Raw genomic sequence first — 11,581 nt, 5'->3', positions numbered from 1 at the left:
ATATCATAGATGGATGATATTAGATGGATTATGGCTCAAAGTAAAGAACACCAGAAAGATGTTTACTTATGTTTTATTGACTATACAAAGGTATTTGATTGTGAGGATGATAACAAATTATGGATAACGTTGAGAAGAGTGGGAATTCCAGAACACTTAATTGTACTCAAGAGAAACCTGCACATAGACCAAGGGCTGTTGTTTGAACAGAACAAGGGGTTATTGCATGGTTTTAAATCAAGAGGAAGTCCATCAGCATTGTATCCTTTCACCATACTTACTCAGTTTGTATGCTGAGCAAATAATCTGAGAAGGTGGACTATATGAAGAAGAATATGGCATCAGGATTGCAGGAAGACTCATTAACAACCTGCAATAAGCGGACGACACAACTTTGCTTGCTGAAAGTGAGGATCATTGCAAGCACTTGATGAAGGTTAAAGAGTACAGTCTACAGTATGGATTACACCTCAATATAAAGAAAACAAAAATCCTCACAACTGTGATAAGCAACATCACAATGAAGAAAAGATTGAAGTTGTCAAAGACTTCATATTGTTTGGTTCTACATTCAACACCAATGGAAGCAGCAGTCAAGACATCAGAAGACATATTGCATTGGGCAAATCTGCTACAAAAGACTTTTTTCAAGTGCTGAAGAGCAAAGATACCTCATTGAAGACTTAGATGCTCCTAACCCAAGCCATGGTATTTTCAATCACCTCATGTGCATGTGAGAGCTGGACAGTGAAAAAGGAAGATCATTGAAGAATTGATGCTTTTGAGTTGTGGGGTTGGCGAAGAATGCTGAAAGTATCATGGACTGCTAAAAGATCTAACAAATCTGGAAGAAGTGCAACCAGAATGCTCCTTGGAAATGAGAATGGACAGACTTCATCTCACCTACTTTGGTCATGTTGTCAGAAGGGACCATTCTCTGGAGGATGTCATGCTTGGTAATGTAGAGGGTCAATGAAAGAGGGGAAGGCCCTCAATGAGATGGATTGACATGGTGGCTGCAGTGATGGGCTCAGGTATAGTAGGGATAGTGAGGCTGGCACAGGACTGGCAGTGTTTCATGCTGTTGTACAAAAGGTTGCTATGACTCAGGGATGACTTGATGGCACATAACAACAACAAATGTGTATAAATACAGAAAAATAGAGGGAGAAATGTAGGCTGGCACATATGCATACATACAAGGAGAGAGAGATAACATGCTAATGCATGTTCAGGTTTGGGAGAAGAATTAGGATTAGAGATAGACACATGTTAATCACCCTTACATAGGTATTTATTTGGGGAGTGGAGGAGACTGACCTGGAAGTAAAAAAAACAAAAACAAAAACAAAAAAAAACACATTAGAAAGAGCCATGGGGAATAGAAGCAATGAGAAGAGAGGAATTAGCAAAGGGAACTTTATATCGTGTCCCCTGGTGCTCAGTAGAGGACACTAAAGCTTCTTCATCCTGTGTCCTATTGAGCTCTAGCTGATCACAGACAAGTAGATGCTCTGTACTTGAAAAAGATACCATTTATCTATCATCAGTGAGACATATATTATGAGTTCTCTCAGTTAGCTTTTTGCTAACATACCTTGGGGAACTGAAATTCAAGTCTACACTTGGCAACCATAGATCAGCATGAAACCAAGTGGGCCCTATGGAGATTAAATCTTAGCTATCATTTATCAACCAGTTGTTTGTCAGTTTGTCATACTGTGGTGGCTTGCTTGTTGCTATGATGCTGGAAGCTATGCCACTGGTATTTCAAAACCAGCAGGGTCATACATGGTGGACAGGATTCAGCCGAGCCTACAGAGTAAGACAGACTAGGAAGAAAGGCTGCAATGTACTTCAAAAATTAGCAGATGAAAATTCTATGGATCATAACAGAACATGATCTGATACAGTGAAGACCAGGCAACTTCTCATTCTGTAGGACATGAGGTCACCATGAGTCAAAGCTGACGCCATGGCAACTAGTAATGACATCATTTGTTTTGTGCTTCCTAAGTGTCAGGTATTGTGCTATATTCCTTCCATGCATTCTCATACTCTTCAACAGGAATTCCAGCTGGATAAGGAGGATCTTTTGTTCCCATGTTGAAAATAAATAGACAAGGTCAGAGGGGTCAAATGACTTGCATATGTTCACGGTGTTTGTAAATGACAGAGCCAGGATTCAAACTTGAAGCACACATTTTAAGGGTTTCAAAGTCTTCCCTCTGTTCTTACCTTCAGTAACATAAAGTTCTAAGCAAATAAGCTGATGTGTTAAAAGTTACAAAATCAACTAATTGCTCAAATTCCTGCTTTTTTTTTTTTTTTTTTTTTGATTCTCTGTATCTCTGTATAAGTGGTGCCTTTCATTTACTGTCACTTCAGTTGCCACCTCAGACTCAATCTTCTATGGGCCTCATCTTCCTTGCAGGTCAGCTCCTCGTTATTACGACCAGTGTAAGATTCTTACCCATCTCACCCACAAGGCAGCTACTCTTTCACCAGTTGGTTGCTTTGTTCTATTAAATAATTAAAAAAAAAAAAAAAAACACAAAAAAACCCACATCCAGACTTTGAAAGGGACAGGCTTTATTGAGAAAGAAAAGGGGGAAGGGAAGGAGACTGTTGTAGTTGGGGGGGCAGGGGGAAGACTACTGCAGTTGGGAGAACACTGACCATAAGATCTACAGGTGCCTCAAAGAGTTAAAGAATACTGAGCATAAACAAGGATAGGAAGAAAATGTGCAGGAAAGTGAGATGTGTGGGGACTTGCATGGTAAGTCAGAATGTTTTACACTGAGGTCAAGGATTTGGGAGAAGGAGAAAAGATTAACGTTTGGTTAACAGAGACTTTCTTTTGATTGATCACTGGGGAGAAGTAATTCAGTTATTCATTTATGAGGAATGAAAATTTGGAAAGTCTGCTTCTGGCCATGTCATAGGTAAACAAGGGGCATCATGAGTCTTATCACATGAGAAGTCACATAGGAAAGGTTGTTACTTGTGGTAAGACATTTTCCTGAACAGAAGGGCTTCTTGTAGAGGTTGCTAAGGACTGGAAAGTGCTCTAAATGGGGTGGGAAACTTCATCACGTTTTGAGCAAAGGAGTGGCCTGGTAGGAGTTAAATTTGAAAGGACCACTTTATTTACTGTATGGGGAATAGACTGTGGGTAGGCATGAGTGTTAGTAGGGAGACGAGTTAAAAGACTACTGCATAGGGCAGCAGAAATAAAAGAAACAGACAGAACCTGTCCACCAATGTTTATTGAAGCACTTCCTGTAATAGTGAACATGTAGAAACAAGCAAAAGGTTCATCAACAGAGAATGGATAAACAAAATGTGGTATATATGTCCAATGAAGTATTCCTCAGCCATAAAGGAAAAATGAAATCCTAATGCATGCTACACAGATGAACCTTGAAGAACATGATATTGAGCAAAATAAGTCAGTTGCAAAAGGACAAATACTAATCTCACTTATATGCAATAATCAAATATATAGAAACCAAAGATTTTTAGTGGTTACTGTTGTTGTTATGTGCCGTCGAGTCAGACCCAACTCATAGTGACCCCTCCTAGGGTTTCCGAGGCAGTATCACTATGGAAGTGGATTGATTGCCCCATCTTCCTTCCAAGGAGTGGCTGGTGGGTTTGAACCACCAGCCTTCTGGTTAGCAGTCAAGTGCTTTAGGCACTATGCTACCAGAGCTCCTTAGTGGTTACTAGAGGGGAGTTTTTGCATAAGGAAATTGAGTGTATGTTAATAGTGGTGAAATAATTTATAAAAGGATAGTGATGATGCTTACACAACAAGAAGAATATAATTAATGCCACTGAATTGTATATACAGAAGTTGTTAAATCAGTGATTGTTTCATTGTGTATATTTTTACCACAATTAAAAAAATAAAAAAGGCCATTGCAGATAATCTAGATGAGAGATGACAGTGGTGTTACGGGGAGTGGGAGTAGAGAAGCAGTCAGATTCTGGGTGTGCTGTAAAGGTTAGAGTCGTCGGCATGTGATGATGATGGTTCGGAGGTAGACAAAAAGAAGAGTCTAGGATGACTAGAGTGTTCAATCTAGGCAACTGGTAGGACAAAATTTTCGTTTACTGTGTTGGACAATACTGCTTGGACAGGGGTTGAATGTATTAAGTGAGAGCCCTAGTAGACAACCAGATGGGATATAGACTAAGTGGGTGTTAAGAGTAGATGGTGGGAATTCAGAGGTTTGAGGTGTAAATTCAAGAAGCTCTGGTGGTGCAGCGGTTAAGGCATTTGACTGCTAAGTAAAAGATAAGCAGTTTGAACACACCAGTCACTCCTCAGGAGAAATATGATGAGGCAGTTTGCTTCCATAAAGATATACAGCCTTGGAAACTCTACGGGGCAGTTCTAGTCTGTCCTGTAAGGGTTGCTGTGAGTCAGAATCAGCTCGATGGCAGTGGGTTTGTTTTTTATTTTTATTTTTAGGTATAAATTCAGTTCAGCTCCAGGGTGGGGCTGCAGGTGTTCTTTGGGAGTCATTAGTACAGAGATTTAAAATCATAAAACTGGGATGAAATCAGCTGGGACTAGTCAGTATGAGAAAAGTACAAGTCAGAGGACTGAGAATTAGGACCATCCACGTTCAGAGGCCAGGAAGGTGGGAAGGAATCAGTAGGAGAAGCAAAGAAAAGCCAGCAGGTAAAATGAGAGACTTCAGTGGCTACTACTTTCACCAAAAGCAAACAAAGCATCTGAAACTGATTTTTACAAATAAATTTCAAACTTGACTTTCATCAGCTAGTTTTCATAAGACAGGTGGGTGGGTGATTTTTTTTCCCAGAGGATTCTGACTTCACATTTTGTATTCTCAAAGTTGATTTGTAGCTTTCCAGCCTCAGCTGGGAATTTTTAAAAATGTAATTAGAAGAGGAAATACATTCTGGGTTTACAATTAAAATAGGTGCCAGTGTTATTAGGCCTTGGGCTAGATATTTAAAGAAGGAATTAATGAATTAGATTTCAGTTGTAAAAGAGGTAACTGAAAAACTCTTAAAGGTTACTGTTGAATTTTTCACAGGTTTTTAAAATTTTTCCATTTTAGCATTATACCAGGATTCTGGTCTCATCACCAAATCTAAAGTCTAGTTTTAAACTCTCTTCACTTTATACCAACAAACATTTCACCCTGGATTCAGTTACTCACTTTTCAATGTTTTCTGGGAAATAAAGAATATTTTCAAGAATGAAACTTAGAACAAAAAACTCCCTTACCAGCATTTTCATTCAATAAAAAGCTACAGCTGGTTTCTTGGCGTGGGAGTCCCTCAAAAGCAGAATCTAAGACAAGGATTTGGGTGCAAATAAGCAAATAATGTATTTGGGAAGTTATCCCAGGATACCTTATGGGTAAGTGGGAACGTTAGAAAGGAAATGGAGAAAAATCAGTCCATAGGGCATTACTGAGAAGGTCACTGTGGTGGACAGCTGGGGCCTGAAAGAGACTGAGAACAGCTATCTTGTCCCTTGTTGATGAGGTTTCTCCCTGTCCTTCTAGTCTCTCCTGCTTTCTCTATGGGCACAAAATGCCCTCAGGCAGAATAGTAGGTAGGACATCATTTATTATGAGGGCCCTGTCTCCTGAGGCTGCTGGTGACTTTTGGGTGACTGAGGAGATATGAGTAGGCTTGTACAAATGGATGTGTTTTAAAATGAGCCTTTTGATACCAAGAGAGGTGAGTCCTATATGATGATACAACAACCTTCTGTGACAAATATATGTTTCTTGCTACGACATTACAGTTAGAACCAAACATAAAAATAGGTAATTCACTAAGAAGGGAAAAGCCTGTAAAAATCATCATTCTGAATGTTGTTGTTGTTATGTGCCTTGGAGTCAGACCTGACACATAGCGACCCCTCCTTGGGTTTCTGAGGCAGTATCACTACAGAAGTAGATTGCCCAACCTTCATTCCGAGGAGTGGCTGGTGGATTTGAACTGCCAGCCTTCTGGTTAGCATTCAAGTGCCTTAGGTACTATGCTACCAGAGCTCCTATCATTCTGAATAGCAATACAAATTCACCTCAAACTGGCAAAAAAAATTTTAGTGATAATACTCAATGCTGTTGAAAATGCAATACTCTTGGAATTCTCACACAGTGTAGGTGGAAGTATAAATTGAGCCGACCAAATAACCCAAACTCACTGCTATTGAGTTGACTGAAGTTTGTAGTAACTCCCACTGGGCTTCCAAGGCTGCAAATCTTTATGGAAGCAGACTGCCTCATCTTCCTTCTGTGGAACAGCTGATGGGCTTAAGCACTACACCACCAGAGCTCCCTGTAAATCAAGCTAAAACCAAAAACAAACCCTGTGCCATTGAGTCAGTTCTGACTTATAGCGACCTCCATCAGGTTTCCAAGGTGGTAAATATTTATGGAAGTAGATTGCCTGTCTTCTTTCTACAGAATGGCTGGTGAGTTTGAACTGTCAAATGCTTTAGGCACTGTGCCACCAGAGCTCCTTTGTAAACTGAGCCAGTCCCTTTGAATTTTCTCAATATGTTTGTCTCTTTTGATCTAGGGATTCTACTTCTAGGAATCTGTCCAAAGATGATAATTAGAACAGTAGACAAATTAGCCATTAATATTACTTAAACTAGGGCTGAATGGTGGGTGAAGTTGGGAAGCGGCCCCCCATGGTCTAAGAAAAGGAAAGAGGTTATGATGGTATAGTCATAGGTTAGAGTATAACTGTGATAGTTAAGTTTGTATGTCAACTTGGCTGGGCCTGGGTGAGTGGCTAGGCAGCTGGATGTAGTATTCCCCTTGATGAGACTGGTAATCAACTCCATGGTGGAATCTACTGGGAGCAGCTGACTAGCTGCCTGAGGGATGTGGTCTGCTCCTGTATGTAAGGAGAAGCCTTGGGGAATGGTCTCTAGTTTATGGCCTGCTTCAACCCTGCATGTAGATGTGTCGTTTTTCAGGAGCCTGCCATGCTTTGCCAACGTTGAGAGGTTCAGTGGACTTGAATGAATGACCTGCCATGTGGTGTGGTAACATTGGGAGTGTGCCTTTTTCCTTGTCAACCTTGGGCTTGGCAGTCTCAGCAGCCAGCAGCTGCCTGAGTGAAGAAAAGCCTCTAGCTCCAGTGGGCCAGGAGCAAGTGGCAGAGCTGAAGCTCAAGGTTGAGGGGCTTTCGCCCAGCCCCTAGAACCTGGCACTTTAAACTCGGACTTAATGCCTCTAAACTGTAAGAGAATAAACTCCTGTTTGTTCAGCCATCCCATGTGTGGTATATTCCTGTCAGAGTGGCACTAGGTAACCAGAACAATTACCTAGCTGTTAGATTGAAGTTTAAAAATAATGATATGAAAGATAATTATGATGTAATTTTTAGTGAAAACAATACAAATGTGTGTATCTCTGTGTGTGTGTGTATATATATATGTAAATTTTTAAAGTACACCAAAAGAAATTGGGAGGAGAGACATCAAAATGTTAACATTGATATCCCAAAGAAGTTGACTTGTGGATGGTTTATACTTTCATCATACTTGTCTTTTCTGACTGCAGCATGTACTACTTTTGTAGTAAAAATAGTATTTTTTAAAGAATACTTAAATAGTTTTATTTTTAAAAAATGCTCAAATAATCTTGTTTCTCATGTTCATTTTTTTATATTGGCAGATATTTCAGTCATTCAACTCAGGAAAACCTCTTACTAGCAAAGAAAACTTACAGGTAAAGATAACAATACTTTATAAACATTGGATATTTAGTGTAGATAGTATTTGAGCCATATCCATCCATTTAATAGGTACCAATTTTTGTTCCTGAGTAATCTATTACACAGTATGCTTTCCTACTTCTAACAATGCACTTTTATTTAGAAATGATGAGGCCAGAGGTAAGATTCTACCCAAACCTATCTGGCTCTCAGATTGGGTAAATATCAGCTCACAGTTCTCAATTACAGGTGTGTATTCAGTTTGTTGGGAGCTCTGGTAGCATAGTGCCTGAGGCACTTGACTGCTAACCAGAAGGCTGGCAGTTCAAACCCACCAGCCACTCCTTGGAAAGAAGGTTGGGCATCTACTTCTATAGTGATGCTGCCTTGGAAACCCAAGGAGGGGTCTCTTATGAATCGACGCAAGGGCACATAACAACAGCAACAACATTTAGTTTGTTTACCTAGACATGTCAAGTGTCTAACTTTAGTATTTATCTTAGTACACTGGAAGATAACAGCTGACTTTGATTGCAAGAAAACAGTTTTTTACATTTCCTGATAGCCCGTTTGTTTACTACAACTTTTGCTCTTAACTGTTCTTTGACAGTTCTGACACTGTCTCTCAGACAATGGCTTGGAATGTGTTCATTGGCATTTTCATAAACAGCTGCTTTAACTTCCCCCAGTAATTTTCACAAAGAGACTGTCCATTTAAATAAATTCATTCCTGACAGTAATTAAATGATTAAAATTTATGCATCTGACGACCTAGTAGCATTTAAATATTTTGAAATAATCATTTAAAAAAAGTCTGAGGGATATTGTCACTATAAAGTGAGTGAAAGAGTTTTAATGCACCCATTGTTAAAAGGGGTTTTAGACAGGTAAAAAGTTCACAAAATCAGGGTGACAGAGAATGAATATAGATATGTTTTATGTTTTTAAATGCCATATTTTATTCCACAAACTTTAATTTACAGTTATCTTTCAAATGATCCATTGTTTTTTTCTGAAATTTGTCATAATTAAAAAAAAAAAAGCCTGAAATGAAAGGGCTAATGTTAGGAAGGTTATAATATTAGGTAAACAAACTAAAAGAGATGGATTGACACAGTGGCTGCGATGACGGGCTTAAGTATAGCAGGGATCATGGAGCTGGCACAGGATCGGGCAGTGTTTCATTCTGCTGTGCATGGGGTCGCTATGAGTCGGAAACGACTCGACAGCACCTAACAACAACAACATTAGGAAGACACAAATACACGCTCATGTTTCATCTTAGTGTTCCAAGGCCTTGGAATGTTTAAGAATATTTTCTTTCTTTCCATTTATAAGTGCCTTAAAAACAAAAAACAAAAGCAACCTCCCTTAAGCAGTGGTTTTGGGTATGAAGGGAATGTGTGATCATTTCTTGTTATATAAAAAGAGACTGACAGCATAATGAAAAGCAATTCTATTAGCTAGTTAATTAAAACAGTACTGTTTGTCTGCTTAACACTCTTCAGATCACACTTTATATTTCCTGTACAGAGAGAGAGAAAAGAGTGTTAAATAGCATTACGAATTAATCTTCTTTTGATCCTCAAATGTTTAATTGTTAAGGCTCATTAAATCACTGTTTGCAGTGGAGAGAGAAGAGAACTCTTTCTCTCCCCCATCCAGAGTATCTTTTCTACATAGGGAAGGTCAACCATGTTCCTAGTAAACAATTTAGTATCAGTTCAGGCTCAGTGGCTGCTTCCTGTCTAGCTCTTCTGCATGCTTTGATTGAAACCCATTATTAAAAAAAACCTCAGTGCTGTCAAGTCAGATCCGACTCATGGCCCTTGGGTTTCTGAGGCAGTCTGGTAGCGTAGTGCCTAAGGCATGTGACTGCTAACCAGAAGGCTGGCAGTTCAAACCACCAGCCACTCCTTGGAAGGAAGGTTGACCAATCTACTTCCATAGTGATACTGCCTTGGAAACCCAAGGAGGGGTGGCTACGAGTCAGGTTCGACTCGCCGGCACATAACAGCATCACTACAGAAGTAGATTGCCCAGTCTTCCTTCCTCTGAGTGGCTGGTGTGTTTGAACCGCGAGCTTTCTGGTTAGCAGTCAAATGCCTTAGGCACTGTGCCACCAGGGCTGCCATGTTGTCGTTGTTGTTATATGCCGTCGAGTCGGACCAGACTCATAGCGACCCCTCTTTGGGTTTCCAAGGTGATATCACTACGGAAGTAGATTGCCCCATCTTCCTTCTGAGAAGTGGCTGGTGGGTTTGAACCTCCAGCCTTCTGGTTAGCAGTCAAGTGCCTTAGGGCTGCCATAGAAGAGGTTAAGAAAGGAGTCTGAGCAATAACAGCAGAGATCTCCACCCCAGCACGGCCTCAAATTCTTCCAACCAATGTTTTTTGTTTGTTTAAGTAGATAAATAGTTTTCCTTTCTGAAATCAGAATCCATTTTAAGTTGATGCTGTGTGACAGTTAATTGGTATATAAAATAATGGTATCTTACATTAGAGGTAATATGATATATGATGACTGAGAATTCACTGTTGGATTTAGCAATGGTGACCTTGACCAAAAAGGGTTTAAGTATAGGAATGGGATAGGTTTTAGAGCAATGGAAATTAGAACATTGATAGTCTTTAGAGCTTGGCAGTAAATGTAAGTAGAGGTTTAGGGTATGTAGTAGCTGAAGGGGGAAGTAGGAGTCCAGGGAGTTTTTTCTTTTGTTTTTTTAAATTGAGGAGATGACAGCATGGCTATGTGCTGAGGGAACTGTCTCTGTTGAAAGGGAAAAAGTCGTGAGGAAGGAGAGAATGTCTGCATGGAGGTCTTAAACAGGCCAGTGGGGACAGGCTCAAAGGCCTCAGTGGTGGCACCAGCCTTAGCAAGAAGGCATCCAAAGCTGTGGGGGCAGATACTTGAGTAGAGGGGACCAATGCAGCTGTGGTGTCTGTGGACACTTGTCTCTGTTTCAGTTTTTCTGCTGACAGCAGGGATGGGGGAGTAAGGGCTAGAATTTAAAAGAAAAAGATAAGATGTGAAATGATTGTCTAAGACAGAGGAAGAGTGACTGGCCTAGGGAAATATTGGATGGTTATTGGGCAGCACTGAGTGTGATCAGCCACTTAAGGACCTTGTGGCATGGTTGCCTAATTTTCTTCAAGTGCAGGGGTGCAGGCCTCAGAAGGATCAGAGTTGGATTGCATGAAGTCTGTGATTTTGTCAGGGAAGTATGTATGCACAGGAGAGGGGCCAGGGAGTTGAGGGTATATAAAAAGAGGGATACAAAGATTGACCACAGACTCTGAACTGGGTGTAGAGATTGCTTGTCTTCCTGTTCTTCCCCTTCTCATTCTAGTAGCTCCAATTTTGTCATGCTAAAGCAGAGACTCATAGCGACCCCTCCTTATGTTTCCAAAGTGGTATCTCTGTTGAAGTGGATTGCGCAGTCTTCCTTCTGAGGAATGGTTTTGAACTATCAGCTTTCTGTTTAGCAGTCAAATGCCTTAGGCACTATGCCACCAGAGCTCCCTTAAAGCAGAGCAGCAGTTGCGCTGTTTTTCTGTTTTCATAACGTGTCCCCTCTCTCTCAGCACCAGGTTCATTCTTGTTATGTGGCAGCGTTGGCCTACTGAAGCACAGGTCACAAATTGGTGGGGAACAGCAGGAACAGTGGTGCACTGCTGGGAATGGCTATGACATTTGGTTTATTAAGAGACACACCAATCATAATCATCTTAATTGTCGTTGTTAGGTGTTATGGAGTTGGCTCTGACCCATAGCTACCCTATGTGCAACAGAATGAAACCAAAAAATGGACAAACCAAAACAAACAACTCATTGCCATCGAGTCGGTTCCATTTA

The 11,581-nt window shown here is 40.4% G+C and overlaps 1 protein-coding gene across 1 annotated transcript in view; it reads left to right on the top strand.

Annotated features, from left to right (window-relative positions):
• The window catches only part of CFAP54 (cilia and flagella associated protein 54), a 602,528-nt gene that overhangs the window by 352,724 nt on the left and 238,223 nt on the right, over positions 1 to 11,581 (top strand). The window contains 1 exon segment of the mRNA XM_042782173.1: positions 7,686 to 7,739. Within this exon segment, the coding sequence (XP_042638107.1) occupies positions 7,686 to 7,739 (54 nt within the window).

The sequence above is a fragment of the Orycteropus afer genome, unplaced genomic scaffold (assembly GCF_000298275.1).
Source record: "Orycteropus afer afer isolate SDZICR_OR568_19922 unplaced genomic scaffold, OryAfe1.0 scaffold00253, whole genome shotgun sequence".
NCBI lineage: Eukaryota > Metazoa > Chordata > Mammalia > Tubulidentata > Orycteropodidae > Orycteropus > Orycteropus afer.
Note: the sequence above shows the minus strand (reverse complement) of the source record. Positions and strands in the feature narration are given on the sequence as shown.